The 21,832-nt window shown below is 41.9% G+C and overlaps 1 protein-coding gene across 1 annotated transcript in view; it reads left to right on the plus strand.

Annotated features, from left to right (window-relative positions):
- The window catches only part of LOC101533345 (contactin-associated protein-like 5), a 326,990-nt gene that overhangs the window by 40,807 nt on the left and 264,351 nt on the right, over positions 1-21,832 (plus strand). Inside the window, exon 7 of the mRNA XM_058664175.1 lies at positions 13,296-13,475. Within this exon, the coding sequence (XP_058520158.1) occupies positions 13,296-13,475 (180 nt within the window). The remainder of the gene's footprint in view (positions 1-13,295; positions 13,476-21,832) is intronic.

Raw genomic sequence — 21,832 nt, forward strand, 5'->3', positions numbered from 1 at the left:
ATATCCACGAATCGAATCAGGATAGATCCACAAACGGAATGCAGGTAGATCCAGGCATAAATTGCAGGCATCCAGGAACAAGAAACAGAACTCCAGGAAATCTATGCAGGATAATCCAGGTATCGAATACAGATAGATCCAAAACCAGGCAAAGGCAAGAACAAATTCCATGTAGATCCAGAAACAAACTCCAAATACATCCACAAAAAACACCGCCAGGTAGATCCACGAATAAAATCCTTGTAATCTCGGCTGTATCATCCAGATAGATCCAGGCACTGTAGGCAGGTAGATCCAGAAAGAACACCAAGGAAATAAAAGGGAAAAATTATATCCACGAATCGAATAAGGATAGATCCACAAACGGAATGCAGGTAGATCCAGGCATAAATTGTCGGCATCCAGGAAACAACAAACGGAGCTCCAGGAAAATTATGCAGGATAATCCAGGTATGGAGTTCAGGAATATCCCGGAATCAAAACCAGGCAGAGCAGGAACAAATTCCGTGTAGATCCAGGAAGAAACTCCAAATACATCCACAAAAAACACCGCCAGGTAGATCCACGAACAAAATCCTTGTAATCTCGGCTGTATCATCCAGATAGATCCAGGCACTGTAAGCAGGTAGATCCAGAAAGAACACCAAGGAAATAAAAGGGAAAAATTATATCCACGAATCGAATCAGGATAGATCCACAAACGGAATGCAGGTAGATCCAGGCATAAATTGCAGGCAGCCAGGAATAAGAAACAGAGCCCCAGGAAAATGACACAGGATAATCCATGTATGGAATTCAGCTACATACACGACAAACCAGAAGCAAGAATAAATTCCATGTAGATCCAGGAAGAAACTCCAAATACATCCACGAAAAACACCGCCAGGTAGATCCACGAATAAAATCCTTGTAATCTCGGCTGTATCATCCAGATAGATCCAGGCACTGTAGGCAGGTAGATCCAGAAGGAACACCAAGGAAATAAAAGGGAAAAATTATATCCACGAATCGAATCAGGATAGATCCACAAACGGAATGCAGGTAGATATAGGCATAAATTGTCGGCATCCAGGAAACAACAAACGGATCTCCAGGAAAATTATGCAGGATAATCCAGGTATGGAGTTTAGGCATATCCCGGAATCAAAACCAGGCAGAGTAGGAACAAATCCCATGTAGATCCAGGAAGAAACTCCAAATACATCCACAAAAAACACCGCCAGGTAGATCCACGAACAAAATCCTTGTACTCTCGACTGCATCGTCCAGATAGATCCAGGCACTGTAGGCAGGTAGATCCAGGAAGAAAACCAAAGAAGGCCCAAGAAAAATAATTATATCCACGAATCGAATCAGGATAGATCCACAAACGGAATGCAGGTAGATCCAGGTATAAATTGCAGGCATCCAGGAAACAACAAACGGAGCTCCAGGAAAATTATGCAGGATAATCCAGGTATTCAACACAGATAAATCCCCAAAAAAACCAGGTAGAGGAAGGAACGAATCCCATGTAGATCCAGGAAGAAACTCCAAATACATCCACAAAAAACACCGCCAGGTAGATCCACGAATAAAATCCTTGTAATCTCGGCTGTATCATCCAGATAGATCCAGGCACTGTAGGCAGGTAGATCCAGAAAGAACACCAAGGAAATAAAAGGGAAAAATTATATCCACGAATCGAATCAGGATAGATCCACAAACGGAATGCAGGTAGATCCAGGCATAAATTGCAGGCATCCAGGAATAAGAAACAGAGCCCCAGGAAAATGACACAGGATAATCCATGTAAGGAATTCAGCTACATACACGACAAAACAGAAGCAAGAATAAATTCCATGTAGATCCAAAAACAAACTCCAAATACATCCACGAAAAACACCGCCAGGTAGATCCACGAATAAAATCCTTGTAATCTCGACTGTATCATCCACATAGATCCAGGTACTGTAGGCAGGTAGCTCCAGGAAGAAACACAAAGAACACGCAAGAAAAAAAATTGATATCCACGAATCGAATCAGGATAGATCCACAAACGGAATGCAGGTAGATCCAGGTATAAATTGCAGGCATCCAGGAACAAGAAACAGAACTCCAGGAAAACTATGCAGGATAATCCAGGTATCGAATACAGATAGATCCAAAACCAGGCAGAGGCAGGAACAAATTCCATGTAGATCCAGAAACAAACTCCAAATACATCCACAAAAAACACCGCCAGGTAGATCCACGAATAAAATCCTTGTAATCTCGGCTGTATCATCCAGATAGATCCAGGCACTGTAGGCAGGTAGATCCAGAAAGAACACCAAGGAAATAAAAGGGAAAAAATATATCCACGAATCGAATCAGGATAGATCCACAAACGGAATGCAGGTAGATCCAGGCATAAATTGAGGGCAGCCAGGAATAAGAAACAGAGCCCCAGGAAAATGACACAGGATAATCCATGTATGGAATTCAGCTACATACATGACAAAACAGAAGCAAGAATAAATTCCATGTAGATCCAGGAAGAAACTCCAAATACATCCACGAAAAACACCGCCAGGTAGATCCACGAATAAAATCCTTGTAATCTCGGCTGTATCATCCAGATAGATCCAGGCACTGTAGGCAGGTAGATCCAGAAGGAACACCAAGGAAATAAAAGGGAAAAATTATATCCACGAATCGAATCAGGATAGATCCACAAACGGAATGCAGGTAGATATAGGCATAAATTGTCGGCATCCAGGAAACAACAAACGGATCTCCAGGAAAATTATGCAGGATAATCCAGGTATGGAGTTTAGGCATATCCCGGAATCAAAACCAGGCAGAGTAGGAACAAATCCAATGTAGATCCAGGAAGAAACTCCAAATACATCCACAAAAAACACCACCAGGTAGATCCACGAAAAAAATCCTTGTAATCTCGACTGCATCGTCCAGATAGATCCCGGCACTGTAGGCAGGTAGATCCAGGAAGAAAACCAAAGAAGGCCTAAGAAAAATAATTATATCCACGAATCGAATCAGGATAGATCCACAAACGGAATGCAGGTAGATCCAGGCATAAATTGCAGGCAGCCAGGAAACAACAAACGGAGCTCCAGGAAAATTATGCAGGAAAATCCAGGTATCGAATACAGATAAAAGGCAGAAAAAAAACCAGGCAGAGGCAAGAACAAATTCCATGTAGATCCAGAAACAAACTCCAAATACATCCACAAAAAACACCGCCAGGTAGATCCACGAATAAAATCCTTGTAATCTCGGCTGTATCATCCAGATAGATCCAGGCACTGTAGGCAGGTAGATCCAGAAAGAACACCAAGGAAATAAAAGGGAAAAATTATATCCACGAATCGAATCAGGATAGATCCACAAACGGAATGCAGGTAGATCCAGGCATAAATTGCAGGCATCCAGGAATAAGAAACAGAGCCCCAGGAAAATGACACAGGATAATCCATGTATGGAATTCAGCTACATACACGACAAAACAGAAGCAAGAATAAATTCCATGTAGATCCAGGAAGAAACTCCAAATACATCCACAAAAAACACCGCCAGGTAGATCCACGAATAAAATCCTTGTAATCTCGGCTGTATCATCCAGATAGATCCAGGTACTGTAGGCAGGTAGATCCAGGAAGAAACACAAAGAACACGCAAGAAAAAAAATTGATATCCACGAATCGAATCAGGATAGATCCACAAACGGAATGCAGGTAGATCCAGGCATAAATTGCAGGCATCCAGGAACAAGAAACAGAACTCCAGGTAAACTATGCAGGATAATCCAGGTATCGAATACAGATAGATCCAAAACCAGGCAGAGGCAGGAAAATTCCATGTAGATCCAGAAACAAACTCCAAATACATCCACAAAAAACACCGCCAGGTAGATCCACGAATAAAATCCTTGTAATCTCGGCTGTATCATCCAGATAGATCCAGGCACTGTAGGCAGGTAGATCCAGAAAGAACACCAAGGAAATAAAAGGGAAAAATTATATCCACGAATCGAATCAGGATAGATCCACAAACGGAATGCAGGTAGATCCAATCAAAAATTGTCGGCATCCAGGAAACAAGAAACAGAACTCCAGGAAAATTATGCAGGAAAATCCAGGTATCCAACACAGATAAATCCCAGAAATAAAACCAGGCAGAGGCAAGAACAAATCCCATGTAGATCCAGGAAGAAACTCCAAATACATCCACGAAAAACACCGCCAGGTAGATCCACGAATAAAACCCTTGTAATTTCGGCTGTATCATCCAGATAGATCCAGGCACTGTAGGCACGTAGATCCAGGAAGAAAAACAAAGAAGATAAGGGAAAAAAAAATTATATCCACGAATCGAATCAGGATAGATCCACAAACGGAAAGCAGGTAGATCCAGGGAAAACTTACAGGCATCCAGGAAAGAACAAACGGAGCTCCAGGAAAATTATGCAGGATAATCCAGGTATCGAATACAGATAAATCCCAGAAAAAAACCAGGCAGAGGCAGGAACAAATTTCATGTAGATCCAGAAACAAACTCCAAATACATCCACAAAAAACACCGCCAGGTAGATCCACGAATAAAATCCTTGTAATCTCGGCTGTATCATCCAGATAGATCCAGGCACTGTAGGCAGGTAGATCCAGAAAGAACACCAAGGAAATAAAAGGGAAAAAATATATCCACGAATCGAATCAGGATAGATCCACAAACGGAATGCAGGTAGATCCAGGCATAAATTGAGGGCAGCCAGGAATAAGAAACAGAGCCCCAGGAAAATGACACAGGATAATCCATGTATGGAATTCAGCTACATACATGACAAAACAGAAGCAAGAATAAATTCCATGTAGATCCAGGAAGAAACTCCAAATACATCCACGAAAAACACCGCCAGGTAGATCCACGAATAAAATCCTTGTAATCTCGGCTGTATCATCCAGATAGATCCAGGCACTGTAGGCAGGTAGATCCAGAAGGAACACCAAGGAAATAAAAGGGAAAAATTATATCCACGAATCGAATCAGGATAGATCCACAAACGGAATGCAGGTAGATATAGGCATAAATTGTCGGCATCCAGGAAACAACAAACGGATCTCCAGGAAAATTATGCAGGATAATCCAGGTATGGAGTTTAGGCATATCCCGGAATCAAAACCAGGCAGAGTAGGAACAAATCCAATGTAGATCCAGGAAGAAACTCCAAATACATCCACAAAAAACACCACCAGGTAGATCCACGAAAAAAATCCTTGTAATCTCGACTGCATCGTCCAGATAGATCCCGGCACTGTAGGCAGGTAGATCCAGGAAGAAAACCAAAGAAGGCCTAAGAAAAATAATTATATCCACGAATCGAATCAGGATAGATCCACAAACGGAATGCAGGTAGATCCAGGCATAAATTGCAGGCAGCCAGGAAACAACAAACGGAGCTCCAGGAAAATTATGCAGGAAAATCCAGGTATCGAATACAGATAAAAGGCAGAAAAAAAACCAGGCAGAGGCAAGAACAAATTCCATGTAGATCCAGAAACAAACTCCAAATACATCCACAAAAAACACCGCCAGGTAGATCCACGAATAAAATCCTTGTAATCTCGGCTGTATCATCCAGATAGATCCAGGCACTGTAGGCAGGTAGATCCAGAAAGAACACCAAGGAAATAAAAGGGAAAAATTATATCCACGAATCGAATCAGGATAGATCCACAAACGGAATGCAGGTAGATCCAGGCATAAATTGCAGGCATCCAGGAATAAGAAACAGAGCCCCAGGAAAATGACACAGGATAATCCATGTATGGAATTCAGCTACATACACGACAAAACAGAAGCAAGAATAAATTCCATGTAGATCCAGGAAGAAACTCCAAATACATCCACAAAAAACACCGCCAGGTAGATCCACGAATAAAATCCTTGTAATCTCGGCTGTATCATCCAGATAGATCCAGGTACTGTAGGCAGGTAGATCCAGGAAGAAACACAAAGAACACGCAAGAAAAAAAATTGATATCCACGAATCGAATCAGGATAGATCCACAAACGGAATGCAGGTAGATCCAGGCATAAATTGCAGGCATCCAGGAACAAGAAACAGAACTCCAGGTAAACTATGCAGGATAATCCAGGTATCGAATACAGATAGATCCAAAACCAGGCAGAGGCAGGAAAATTCCATGTAGATCCAGAAACAAACTCCAAATACATCCACAAAAAACACCGCCAGGTAGATCCACGAATAAAATCCTTGTAATCTCGGCTGTATCATCCAGATAGATCCAGGCACTGTAGGCAGGTAGATCCAGAAAGAACACCAAGGAAATAAAAGGGAAAAATTATATCCACGAATCGAATCAGGATAGATCCACAAACGGAATGCAGGTAGATCCAATCAAAAATTGCCGGCATCCAGGAAACAAGAAACAGAACTCCAGGAAAATTATGCAGGAAAATCCAGGTATCCAACACAGATAAATCCCAGAAATAAAACCAGGCAGAGGCAAGAACAAATCCCATGTAGATCCAGGAAGAAACTCCAAATACATCCACGAAAAACACCGCCAGGTAGATCCACGAATAAAACCCTTGTAATTTCGGCTGTATCATCCAGATAGATCCAGGCACTGTAGGCACGTAGATCCAGGAAGAAAAACAAAGAAGATAAGGGAAAAAAAAATTATATCCACGAATCGAATCAGGATAGATCCACAAACGGAAAGCAGGTAGATCCAGGGAAAACTTACAGGCATCCAGGAAAGAACAAACGGAGCTCCAGGAAAATTATGCAGGATAATCCAGGTATCGAATACAGATAAATCCCAGAAAAAAACCAGGCAGAGGCAGGAACAAATTTCATGTAGATCCAGAAACAAACTCCAAATACATCCACAAAAAACACCGCCAGGTAGATCCACGAATAAAATCCTTGTAATCTCGGCTGTATCATCCAGATAGATCCAGGCACTGTAGGCAGGTAGATCCAGAAAGAACACCAAGGAAATAAAAGGGAAAAATTATATCCACGAATCGAATCAGGATAGATCCACAAACGGAATGCAGGTAGATCCAGGCATAAATTGCAGGCATCCAGGAACAAGAAACAGAGCCCCAGGAAAATGACACAGGATAATCCAGGTATCGAATACAGATAGATCCCAAACCAGGCAGAGGCAGGAACAAATTCCATGTAGATCCAGAAACAAACTCCAAATACATCCACAAAAAACACCGCCAGGTAGATCCACGAATAAAATCCTTGTAATCTCGGCTGTATCATCCAGATAGATCCAGGCACTGTAGGCAGATAGATCCAGAAAGAACACCAAGGAAATAAAAGGGAAAAATTATATCCACGAATCGAATCAGGATAGATCCACAAACGGAATCCAGGTAGATCCAGGCATAAATTGCAGGCATCCAGGAAACAACAAACTGAGCTACAGGAAAATTATGCAGGAAAATCCAGGTATTCAGCACAGATAAATTGCAGAAAAAAAACCAGGCAGAGGCAAGAACAATTTCCGTGTAGATCCAGGAAAAAACTCCAAATACATCCACAAAAAACACCACCAGGTAGATCCACGAATAAAATCCTTGTAATCTCGGCTGTATCATCCAGATAGATCCAGGCACTGTAGGCAGGTAGATCCAGAAAGAACACCAAGGAAATAAAAGGGAAAAATTATATCCACGAATCGAATCAGGATAGATCCACAAACGGAATGCAGGTAGATCCAGGCATAAATTGCAGGCATCCAGGAATAATAAACAGAACCCCAGGAAAATGACACAGGATAATCCATGTATGGAATTCAGCTACATACACGACAAACTAGAAGCAAGAATAAATTCCATGTAGATCCAGGAAGAAACTCCAAATACATCCACGAAAAACACCGCCAGGTAGATCCACGAATAAAATCCTTGTAATCTCGACTGTATCATCCAGATAGATCCAGGTACTGTAGGCAGGTAGATCCAGGAAGAAACACAAAGAAGACCCAAGAAAAAAAATTGATATCCACGAATCGAATCAGGATAGATCCACAAACGGAATGCAGGTAGATCCAGGCATAAATTGCAGGCATCCAGGAACAAGAAACAGAACTCCAGGAAAACTATGCAGGATAATCCAGGTATCGAATACAGATAGATCCCAAACCAGGCAGAGGCAGGAACAAATCCCATGTAGATCCAGAAACAAACTCCAAATACATCCACAAAAAACACCGCCAGGTAGATCCACGAATAAAATCCTTGTAATCTCGGCTGTATCATCCAGATAGATCCAGGCACTGTAGGCAGGTAGATCCAGAAAGAACACCAAGGAAATAAAAGGGAAAAAATATATCCACGAATCGAATCAGGATAGATCCACAAACGGAATGCAGGTAGATCCAGGTATAAATTGCAGGCATCCAGGAAACAACAAACGGAGCTACAGGAAAATTATGCAGGATAATCCAGGTATTCAACACAGATAAATCCCAGAAAAAAACCAGGTAGAGGAAGGAACAAATTCCGTGTAGATCCAGAAACAAACTCCAAATACATCCACGAAAAAACACCACCAGGTAGATCCACGAATAAAATCCTTGTAATCTCGGCTGTATCATCCAGATAGATCCAGGCACTGTAGGCAGGTAGATCCAGAAAGAACACCAAGGAAATAAACGGGAAAAATTATATCCACGAATCGAATCAGGATAGATCCACAAACGGAAGGCAGGTAGATCCAGGCATAAATTGCAGGCATCCAGGAATAAGAAACAGAGCTCCAGGAAAATGACACAGGATAATCCATGTATGGAATTCAGCTACATACACGACAAAACAGAAGCAAGAATAAATTCCATGTAGATCCAGAAACAAACTCCAAATACATCCACGAAAAACACCGCCAGGTAGATCCACGAATAAAATCCTTTTAATCTCGGCTGTATCATCCAGATAGATCCAGGCACTGTAGGCAGGTAGATCCCGTAAGAAAAAAAAAGAAGGCCCAAGAAAAAAAATTATATCCACGAATCGAATCAGGATAGATCCACAAACGGAATCCAGGTAGATCCAGGTATAAATTGCAGGCATCCAGGAAACAACAAACGGAGCTCCAGGGAAAAGTATGTAGGAAAATCCAGGTATCGAATACAGATAAACGGCAGAAAAAAAACCAGGCAGAGGCAGGAACAAATTCCGTGTAGATCCAGGAAGAAACTCCAAATACACCCACAAAAAACACCGCCAGGTAGATCCACGAATAAAATCCTTGTAATCTCGGCTGTATCATCCAGATAGATCCAGGCACTGTAGGCAGGTAGATCCAGAAAGAACACCAAGGAAATAAAAGGGAAAAATTATATCCACGAATCGAATCAGGATAGATCCACAAACGGAATGCAGGTAGATCCAGGCATAAATTGCAGGCATCCAGGAAACAACAAACAGAACTCCAGGAAAACTATGCAGGATAATCCAGGTATTGAATACAGATAGATCCCAAACCACGCAGAGGCAGGAACAAATTCCATGTAGATCCAGAAACAAACTCCAAATACATCCACAAAAAACACCGCCAGGTAGATCCACGAATAAAATCCTTGTAATCTCGGCTGTATCATCCAGATAGATCCAGGCACTGTAGGCAGGTAGATCCAGAAAGAACACCAAGGAAATAAAAGGGAAAAATTATATCCACGAATCGAATCAGGATAGATCCACAAACGGAATGCAGGTAGATCCAGGCATAAATTGCAGGCATCCAGGAAACAACAAACGGATCTCTAGGAAAATTATGCACTAAATTCCAGGTATCGAATACAGATAAATTGCAGAAAAAAAACCAGGCAGAAGCAAGAACAAATTCCGTGTAGATCCAGGAAGAAACTCCAAATACATCCACAAAAAACACCACCAGGTAGATCCACGAATAAAATCCTTGTAATCTCGGCTGTATCATCCAGATAGATCCAGGCACTGTAGGCAGGTAGATCCAGAAAGAACACCAAGGAAATAAAAGGGAAAAATTATATCCACAAATCGAATCAGGATAGATCCACAAACGGAATGCAGGTAGATCCAGGCATAAATTGCAGGCATCCAGGAATAAGAAACAGAGCCCCAGGAAAATGACACAGGATAATCCAGGTATGGAATTCAGCTACATACACGAAAAACTAAAAGCAAGAATAAATTCCATGTAGATCCAGGAAGAAACTCCAAATACATCCACAAAAAACACCGCCAGGTAGATCCACGAATAAAATCCTTGTAATCTCGGCTGTATCATCCAGATAGATCCAGGCACCGTAGGCAGGTAGATCCAGAAAGAACACCAAGGAAATAAAAGGGAAAAATTATATCCACGAATCGAATCAGGATAGATCCACAAACAGAATGCAGGTACATCATGGAAAACTTTGAGGCATCCAGGAAACAACAAACAGAGTTCCAGGAAAATTATGCAGGATAAACTAGGTATCAAATACAGATAGATCCCAAACCAAGCAGAGGCAGGAACAAATTCCATGTAGATCCTGAAAGAAACTCCAAATACATCCACAAAAAACACCACCAGGTAGATCCACGAATAAAATCTTTGTAATCTCGGCTGTATCATCCAGATAGATCCAGGCACTGTAGGCAGGCAGATCCAGTAAGAAAACCAATGAAGGCCTTGAAAAAAAAATTATATCTACGAATCGAATCAGGATAGATCCACAAATGGAATCCAGGTAGATCCAATCAAAAATTGCCGGCATCCAGGAAACAACAAACGGAGTTCCAGGAAAATTATGCAGGAAAATCCAGGTATCCAACACAGATAAATCCCAGAAAAAAAACCAGGCAGAGGCAGGAACAAATCCCATGTAGATCCAGAAACAAACTCCAAATACATCCACAAAGCACACCGCCAGGTAGATGCACGAATAAAATCCTTGTAATTTCGGCTGTATCATCCAGATAGATCCAGGCACTGTAGGCAGGTAGATCCAGGAAGAAAAACAAAGAAGATAAGGGAAAAAAAATTATATCCACGAATCGAATCAGGATAGATCCACAAACGGAATGCAGGTAGATCCAGCCATAAATTTCAGGCATCCAGGAAACAACAAACGGAGCTCCAGGAAAATTATGCAGGATAATCCAGGTATGGAGTTCAGGCATATCCCGGCATCAAAACCAGGCAGAGACAGGAATAAATTCCATGTAGATCCATGTAGAAATCCCAAGTAGATGCAAGTATAAATTCTAGATAGTTTCCCAAATAGTTCAAATAGTTCCACAAACATCAACCTGTTAGTCCACGATTAAAATCCTTGTAGTCTCTGTCTATTATCCCCATATATATAGACATCTTTTTAAGATAATTGCAGAAATGAAAGGCAGGTGGACTCAGGATGCTTCATTAATAAAAAATCTAGGTAGATCCATTAATTTTATCAATATAGATCCACAGAAATTAATGAATTTAGATCCAGGAATATATTTTAGTCATCTTGGAGTATAATACCTATAGCTCCTGGGAAATAATGCAGGATAATCCAGGTTGGAATGCAGTAGATCCCAAAATGAAAACCACGCAGTGACAGTATTAAATTGTATTTTAATCCTTTAATGAATGCTATGTAAATTCTGGAATAAACTCCATGTAAATCCTCAAGTTAAATTCTTGCAAATCCAAGAAATGAATCTTGATAGATTTATGTATCAAGTACAAGTAGATTCAGATATAATACTGAGATAAATTCAGCTATGGAATGCCGATGTTTACTGGAAATAGTTAGAGGTATATCCGGAAATAAAGATAGAGTACATCCATGAATGAAATTTAGATTCCAGGAAAAAATCCTGGATGATCCAGTGTGCAATGCAGGTATATCCCATACTAAAGTCCAGGGTGATCCAGAAATCCAATCCATGTATTCCTTGTTATGTAAGTAGAAATATCCAGAAATGTTATGCAGGTAGAGTTTGAGTTAAAAAAAAAAACATATCCTAGTTACAATCCATGCAGTTGTAAGAATGGAATCTTGACTGACCTAGGTATATAATCTAAGTAGATTCAGCGATAAAACCCAGGTTATGGATTGTATGTGGATCATGGAAACAATTCCTGGTAGATCCATGGATAAAATAAAGGTAGATTCAGGAATGGAATCCAGGTAAACACAGGAATAAAACCCTGTACATTCAGAAATGAAATACACAAAGTTTTTGGAAAAAATATGCAGGTTGATTCACGTATGACTTGCAGATAGATTCCAGAATAAATCCAGGTAAATCCAGGAATAAAATCCAGATAGGTCCTGGAATGAAAAACAGGTATTTCCAGGAATAAAATCTCTGTAGTCTCAGATATATAATCTAGATAGATCCAGACACATTGTATGGCACATAGATGCAGGGAGACAAGTGTTTCTTCTCTCTGTTTTTATTTAAACTCAAGGGACTTGACAAGGACCCCTGTCCTGAACTCTGGTCATTTCTGGATAAGGGAGGGGACGAGAGAAGGAAGACAGTGAGCTCTCTGTGTCTCTGCAGTTCATGTAGAAGCCCTACACTGAGCTGTATGCCTCAATATGACTATTGTAGCGAACTAACTAAGGGGGCGTCTCTCTCTCTCACACACACACACACACACATACACACACACACACACACACACACACACACACACACTCCTACCTCCTGATTTCTTTCTGTATCTCAAATAAATGATGCATTTTTAATTAAACTGTTCAAGTCCTGAAAGCTCACCATTTCATCTTAGGAAGGGAGTGAAAGCATCAGTTCAGCTATTCAATGTGGTCCCGTCTGTGTGCTAAGCATTAGTCCCTCACAACTCTACCACACTGGGGACCCACAGAGGTGAGCCTTCTCCAACTTTGAGATAGAGAGCTACGGCATAGAGACACATGTTCTCCAGGCTGAGTCCCAGCTGTACGAACTCTATGCAGCCATGACTATTTCAGACTCCCGATTTATTTAAACCCACATGCACATCATAAGGGTGCAAGTCAACTCAAAAACAAGTTCCACTCATCTTTTATAGAAAGCTTATGCCGATACCCCAAGGATAATTTGCTATTGTATTTCTGGTAAGCCTGCATTTTGAAAGCAACTCTTTGCCATGAGGTCAGCTCATGTGAAATTCTCCTCCTGCAATGTTACATTTTCTATTGAAAACCTTGAATTTTTGAATCGTTTTGCTTGTAATACTTCCAATTAGGGATGCTCATCCTGCCACATTCAAAACTGTCTTCTGCTTCTTAGCCCTATCATAGATGACAGTACGGCCAGGATCTGCACCAGCCCACCTTCAGCCACCCTGGGCGGCCTCCTCGATGACCAGCACTGGCACTCAGTCCTGATTGAGCAGGTGGGAAAGCAGGTGAACTTCACCGTGGACAGGCACACGCAGCACTTCAGGTCCAAGGGTGCAGCAGACTCCTTGGACATTGACTGTGAGTTGAGTTGATGCTCCCTGCACATACATCCCCAGGCTGCTTGAGGGAGAGCAGGAAATGAACAAACAAAAAGATCTCAAAAGATAAAAAATAAATTGTAAACAGAACAGGTAAAGGAAGGGGTTGGGTACCAATGTGACTGCCTCTGGGTCTCATCTCCCCATCCTCAGTGCTTCATGGTCAAATAGGGATAGGGTCCCTTCAGAACCCTGGCAGTGAGGTGGGGACATACACAGGAGATACAGCCAAACTCTGAGTAGGTTAAAGCAGCAGGTCTCCTTTTCACTGCTTTGGCCTTTGCTCTGTCCTGTCTATGTCCATGCCCAGTTATTCCCTCCTAGAACAACAACTTCAGTCAGCTTGGGTAATCTCCAGGAATCTGGAATTTGCAGGATAAGTTCTTATCCTTAACTCTCACCCCCCATGCAGATGTTTGATTTGTAGAGACAGAGCTGTTTCTTTTTTTGTTTGTTTTGGTTTGGTTTGGTTTTGGTTTGGTTTGGTTTGGTTTGGTTTGGTTTCCTGCTCTGTTGCAGACGTGGCTTTAACAAAAAAGCCCAGCTCTAGAAACTGACAGCTAAGACTAATTACTATGGATATACAGAAGTATATAGTCTGCCCCTACAGTCCACTGAGCGTTGGGCTGAGGAACACTCAACACAGCTCACTGAGGCCCTATGCCAGACTTGGGGGACGGTGGTAACAGCTCAATAGCTGAGGGCAGACTACAGGCAGTGAAGCCCTGGGCACTGGCGGGATGCAGAGGACGGGATCTCAGCCCAGAAAGATGCCTTCCAGAAGGTTCTGCTACTCTCGGGAGGTCCTGGAGTGGAACATGATGAAGACATGCCAACACAAGGGGATTTTGATGCCTTGCATTCTGGAGTTTAGAGTGTTCAAAACAGTCAGCTCCATGGTGTGCTGCAGCCAGCTTGTCCTCTTCCTGAGGAACAAAGAGTGAATTTGCGGGAATTTCATGCTAGACAGTTAAGACAACCATGATTTCAAAAAACCTCTAGGTCAAACAGATTTGTGAACAATTGAAAATGTAATATAAATCCCCTGCCTCGTGGTTATTTTATAATATTATATCTAATTGATTTATTTCTATCTACATCCATAACTATTTTTTTGAGGCTTTAAATATTCTATCTGGTGGTCGGAATACACTCAACTGTGTGGCTACAGATTATCTCTTCCCAGTTAAAAGGCTCAGGGTGTCCCTTCGATACTTTGAAATCCACCACAGTAAAAGTCTTTACAAACTAATATTGATAAACCTCAAAATCTGAGAGTTTGCTTAGTAATTCAACAGATGTCAACACGCTAAAAGCCTGACTTACAGCTTGTTTATCTACACTGTGTGGTTAGAACTAATCTGTATTTTTGTAATGGTTTCTTAAAGAAATTTTCTAATAATTAAAAAAATGGGACTTAGAGAATTCAGAAAAAACAGAGATTCTATATGTTATTACTATTTGCAAACTATACAAGATGCATAGCTTAGATCAGAAAGCAATGTGTGTGTGTGTGTATGTGTGTGTGTGTGTGGGAGAGAGAGAGAGAGAGAGAGAGAGAGAGAGAGGGAGAGACCCTGAACAGCCTGTTTTTACATAATTACAGCATATTGTGTGTTGTAGTGATCAATAACACTAAACAAGAGTGAGGTGATAGGGCTGGTACTGTGGCCTAGCAGTTAAAAGCCCTCACATTGGGGCCCGGCTGCATGGCCTAGTGGCTAAATGTCCTCGCCTTGAAAGCCCCGGGATCCCATATGGGCGCCGGTTCTAATCCCGGCAACTCCACTTCCCATCCAGCTCCCTGCTTGTGGCCTGGGAATGCAGTCGAGGATGGCCCAATGCATTGGGACACTGCACCCACGTGGGAGACCTGGAAGAGGTTCCAGGTTCCCGGCTTCGGATTGGCGCGCATCGGCCCGTTGCGGATCACTTGGGGAGTGAATCATCAGATGGAAGATCTTCCTCTCTGTCTCTCCTCTTCTGTGTATATCTGGCTGTAATAAAATGAATAAATCTTAAAAAAAAAAAAGCCCTCACATTGAATGCGACAGGATTCCATGTGGGTACCAGTTCTAATCCTGCTTCCCATCCAGCTCCCTGCTTGTGGCCTGGGAAAACAGTTGAAGATGGCCCAAAGCCTTGGTTCCTTGCACTTGCATGGGAGACCCAGAGAAGCTCCAGGCTCCTAGCTTCAGATTGACGCAGCACTGGCCATTGTGGTCACTTGGGGAGTGAATCATCAGATGGAAGATCTTTCTCTCTCCTCCTCTCTGTTAATCTGACATTGCAATCAAAATAAATGAATCTTAGAAAAAAAAAAAAAAAGAGTGAGAGTGAGGTGATAGCCATGTGAGCCAGGTTAAAGAACTTGAATTGTGATGGACAAGGCACCACTCAGGAGCTGTTTTGCAGGATGATGACATGGCTAGTTTCATGCTTTGGACTAGCACTTTTTTAGGTCTGTTCAGGACCAGTCCAAGGCTTAGTCTTTGGAAAGTTGAACAAAATGAAAGTTTTCCGACCCACTCAGACATGTGAGTCAGACACTTGGGGATAGGGATTAGCATTCTCTCTACTAGAAGACCCTGGCTGACCATTTGCTTTCCAATGGCTGAGAACCAGGCTGTCCAGCAGAGACATGGTAGGGTCATGGCAACCTGGATTCTGTTGCTTGCAGAGAAGGAAAGAAGGAGCTGTTGAAAGAAGAAACCCTGCCAAACAGAAACTGCAATCAATTATTGATTACATAACAGAACGATGGTGATGGGTATAGGAGCAGTGAAAAAACTGGTACCCAAGAGGTTTTAATCTGTTATGAGCTGTGAAAAGGATCTATTCTTTGAATCCAAACATTAGCATAGGATACTCTGGATAACATACACCATTTATTAACTTCTAGGAAGGGATTGTTACTTTGATGCAGAACCTAAGAGAATAGTTAGATTTTTTTTTTTTTAGCTTCTGAAAACTAGAAGCCTAGGAATATCATCTACTTTATTAAATGCCTATTTGACTTTAAAAGACCACCTAATGTATTAAGGTTATTTCAAAGGAAACAGATTTCTTTCATGAACGTGAAGAATCATAAAATCATCTTTAAGTTTCTCCATCTCCCCTAAATGTTTTCTCTCTAATGCTCTGGCCAACTTGTAAGTTGCCTATCAATGGTTTCATATGAATAGACTGTATTAGATCACAGTTAGTGATATAAACTGTCATGTCAGCATCGAGGGAAATACAATCCAATAATGTTTCAATTGATGAAGTTGAAGATGCTGTCTTGAAGGCATACCCGTATGTTTTGTTGCCTTTAACAAATGAGCTTGGCACTTGCCTCTGAGCAACTCTGTTTTAAAGATGCCAAAACTTTGCCATATGGTGTGCCCAGCTGTCGCTGATGATCAGAAAAGAAGACAAGTTAACTGTAAAGGCAGCGAGACATGCTGGTTGTTCTGGAAGACAAGCTTTAGCGGTCAAGAGGTGTTAACGGCTGCGGCGGTGAGAAGACCACCCTGTGCTAACGGTCACGCACGCGACTCTGCCACATGCCTACCGCTGGACAGCAGGAGGCGCTTGCGCCTGCGGCCCATGCACCTGGTACCTACACGCGCCCCACGTGAGCTCTGTGCCTTCGTCTCGACATTGGGCTGCTGCCATGGCCTGCCTGACCGTGCTTGTCAAGCTGCACCATGGCACAGCACTTCAGTCTCCTGTTGCCCTTCATGGAGGTGGGGAACTTGTGCAAGGGACCCCAGGTGGTGGCCACGGAGCCTGCCCTTTCCTTGCGACATGCAACTTGAAGGACTTTGTCACCTGGGTCTCCGAGTCCCCGTTCAAGCAGCGAGTGATCCAGTACAATGAGGAGCACCGTAAGTTTCATCTAGAAACCCAAGGTCCTTCCTACTGTCACGTCTGCGTTTTACAGATGGGGAAACCGAGGCCCACTGCAGGATGCTGCTAGCGTGCTGCTCCAGCTAATGGCTTCAGAGGTGGGGCCTGCAGAGCAGTGGAAGGTATGTGGATCGCACAGAGGATATGTCGCTGGGTCCTGGGTTCTTTAAGAACGTGACCAAAAGCATTTGCAGTTTTCCCAACATGTTCTTAGATCTCAGACTCTTTATATGGAATTGACTGTGCCTGGGGCAAGAGTAGGGAGCAGGTATTGTGCATCAAGTGTTGGTGGGGCTGAGGAGCTTAGATAGTTTCCAGTGACAGAAACTGTGTACTTACGGAAGAACTTTAGCACAGGGCAGAATTGCCTTCTCCTTCTGTTGTGGTGGCTGTTCCCTTCAATTTCCCTTCAATTTCTTTAACGGGAATTCTGATCCTGGTTGTGGTTTAGCTCTTCACCATTGAGAAATTCAGCTCAAGTTTAAATAAAATAAGTGAGACTTGAATCTCCATTGTCCCGTCACTCATTTAAAGAAAACAAAAAAGTTTTACTAACGCATTAAGCGTCCTGCTCCTTAGTAGGCACAAACAAACAAACAAAAACAAACAACTGCTCTGTAGCTTGATTTTTATACTTGATCTTACCAAAGGTCGGGGAAGCAGTTTTAGCTTAATTTTTGTCGAGACTTGCATTTTGTCTTCTAAAACGGTGGCAATGTTGGTATATTATTTTTTTACATGCCATGAGTTTCAAAGAGATTTTGTTTCAAATATTAAGCTGCAGTAATAATTTATAATGGTTGATGATTCACCTGCATACTTAAAATAGATTGAACCACTCACACATCATTTTGCAATTTTAATCTTTTGATTTTGAATATCATTTTTTTCTGAGACAATGACTTCAGCAGCCCATATTTATGATGTCATACTAATCCCGGCATGGCCTTAAGACATTGGCTTCAGGATTTCTCCTAATATTGTGCTAAAAGTGTCCACCTGGACATCATCTTCCATCAAGGTCTTCACCTGAGGGCCAGTATGGTTATCTAAGACCTCAGGAAAGCAAGTTGGCAGATTCAAGCTTCATATACCCTGGAAGGGTAGAAGGAAATACACCCTGTCCCAGATCTAAATATACCCAGTCCTCCACTCCTGTCATTTGACTGGTATGCATCCACAAAGAAGGCCACAGTGTTTCAGCCAATTCACAAGGAACTCTAGAGAAAAGATTGCCCAGATTAGGCTGAAACGGGCAGGGGCTAAGGCTATTTTTACAGCAATCAGAAGCACCAGACAGAATGACAACGTGAGAAACAATATAATCGTAAAATGTCATTCATCATTTTTCCCATGATCACTAAATGCAATAAAAACACCAGAAGAATTCACACAGGAGAGTGAATGCAGGAGCAAGAGATCCCTGGAAGCCATTTCAGAAGCAGCCTTCTTGGCTTAGGATATTCACGTAACAGCACTTTTTCTCTAATTTTCCAAAAATGACATTTTACATGTCTATAGCTTTCTGTGCTGTAGATGAAAAATCTAATCTAGGTTTATTTCTTTTTGTAAGATTATTAGTTAGATTCTAACTAGAAATTAGGAAGTGATCTGCATACTTAAAATAGAATGCATGTACTGGGAATTTGGCATAGTGATTAAGAACCGTGTTTGGATTCTTGCATTTCATATGAAGTACTCGTTTTGAGTTCCAGGTACTCTGCTTCTGATACAGTTGCTTGTCGTTGAACATTCTGGAAGGCAGCAGTGATGGCTCAAGTGATTGGCTCTCCGACACCCATTGTGAGAGACCTGCATTGAGTTCCCGCCTCCCAGCTTCAGCTTTGTCTCTTCCCTGGCTGATGTGGATTTGGGCAATGAGCCAGTTGCTCAGTCCTCAGTCTCCTCTCTCTCTCTCTCTCTCTCTCTCTCTCTCTCTCTCTCTTCTCTCTCTCTCTCTCTCTCAGGTTTATTTACTATATTTGAAAGAAAGACAGTGAGAGAGAGGGAGGGAGTTATTTCCTATTTGCTGGTTCACTTCCCTAATGCCTGCAATACCTGTAGTTTGACCAGTCTCAGAAACCACAATGTAGTAAAGATCTCCTACCTGGGAAGCATGCACCCATCCCCTTGAGACTTCACCTGCTGTGTCCAAGGTATGCATTACCAAGAACCTGAACTTTAAAGCAGAGCTGAGACTAACCAGACATTCCAACAGGAGACCTGGGCCATTCAGAGTCTTCAACATAGCACCAAGTACCCATCTCTGAGATAATATTATAAAGTTTATCTTAGGGGAGCTTTATATAAAATACAGTGTCTAAAGAGCTCCCAAAATGGGAACAAATACAATTGAAAAAGTATGATACTGCAGGAAATGATTTGTGCAAATAATGGAAGAACTGACACCAAACAGTAGATAGTGAGGGAAATCTGGAGACTAGCAATAGCAGGTAATTCCTACTACACATAAGTTCAAGTGTCAGAAGAAAAAAAGTGATGCTCACGGGCACCCAGGTGTCAGGGTCATCTGGCAGAAGTGTGTCTGGTAGGATTTACGGTTATAGGGGAGCTGTGACTGTTACCAAAGATGTGACCTGAGGCAGGGAGGAAGGTGGAGACATGTCCTGTTATCTCTTGTCCTCTGCCTCCCCCTCCAGCTTGCCACCAGTGCCTCTCCTTGTGCAAAGCCAGTTGAAAGCTACATGTGGTTTTAGCAGTTCAGACATTTATAGGCTAGAAGCAACAGGATTTCACCAGGATAGAGTTTGCAATAATGTATACATATATATGAATGCATATATGCACATATTTGACAGGCATCATTAAGGAAGAATAGGAAGACACTAAGACATATATGAAGGCAGCTTTTGTTTCACACCTCAAAAATCCACATCAGGTCGGGCTGGGCAAGGCTGAGGTTTGGACATCCGAATTCAGTGCAGGTCTAGCTGGAAGTGGAAGCAGAGCTGGGATTTGAACATAGGTACTTGAAATGGGATATGGAGGCAACAGAAATATCTTAACCAATCACTCAAGGCCTGCTCCTCCATGAGCAGTTTGAACATGCAAACTCTAACCTTCTTTCAACTCAGGGAAGATTCTTTACATTATTTCCATCTTTTTCCCTTTATTAGATTAACTTTGTCCTTTTTCATATCTTCTGAATTCCTTTTTCAGATCACTTGAATATTGTGAATTCTTCTTAAAAATTGCTGTCTTCTGTTGAAAGATATTTCTTCCAACTGATCATCCATATTACTAATTTGGTTTTCTGGTGCAGCAGGCACACTGCATGTTTAAAGTGTAAACTGTCTTTTTTTTTTTTTTTGTATTTCTACATGGTCCTTCTGGTATTTTAATCACACACTTGAGAGTTGTCTGTCATTTTCTGTAATTATTTTGTTTGACAGACATGTGAATGACACACAGGATGTTCCAAGCACTCTTTTAATACTTTAAAATACTCCTAATGGTCATTTTGATAATTCTGACTCCCCTTACTCTTCCACATCAAGAGAAGCCACATGTCTAGTAGCACAAATCAGGCTTCCTCCATCTAGCCAAAAACGGCCATTAATGGACCATTTTTTCTTTGCTTCCTCCTCATTTTGTACCTTTAGAATTTGTGCCATGTTGTAAGGATTGTTGGATCTGTGGCATTACGTGAGTGTTGGACAACTATGTCTTTTCTCTTGTCTATCAGAAGTAAACTATTGGAAGGTGAAGAGTCATTCTTACGCCTTTCTGAGGTAAGGAGGAAGGCTCTGTGCCCAAAGTATCCCTGAGTATGACAATCTCTTCTGGTCACAATGACTAAAAGAAATTCGGGCCAATAAAATAGCTTTCCTTGAGGCCCAGTATGGTCATCCTAAGAGCTCAGGAAAACAAGTAGGCAGAACCAAGCTTCATGGAGCAGGCTTTACAGAGCAGACCTTCCTCAGAGAACCAGAATATCACCAACTTCATCTTAGGTCTATGAGATACACCCTGTCCCAGGATTAAAGAGATACACCCTATCCCAGGTCTAAGAGAAACACCCTGTCCTGGGTTTAAGGTGATACACACTGTCCAGGTCTAAGAGATACACACTGTCCCAGGTCTAACAGATAGATCCTGTCTCAGGTTTAAGGAGGTACACCCTTCCCTCCACTTCTGTCCTTGACTGGCACCCACCACAAAGTTCACTGGCTCCCAGCCAGTCCATGAAGAATTCTGGAGAAAAGATTGTCCAGATTAGGCTGAAATGGGCAGGGATTAACAATATTATGTAGTATCATTGGTAAATATTGTTGGAATCTCTTCTCCATCCATGTTAGTAGATGTTGAGAAAGCTCCATCTGTAGGCAACTGCTTAGGTTGCTTTTGTCCTAGGCAACTACTGGGAGAAAATAGCTGGCAGGCATCAGGTCTGGTTAATGCCAAATTTATGTTGAATCTACC

This window comes from Ochotona princeps, chromosome 5, assembly GCF_030435755.1.
Source record: "Ochotona princeps isolate mOchPri1 chromosome 5, mOchPri1.hap1, whole genome shotgun sequence".
In the NCBI taxonomy this organism is placed as follows: domain Eukaryota; kingdom Metazoa; phylum Chordata; class Mammalia; order Lagomorpha; family Ochotonidae; genus Ochotona; species Ochotona princeps.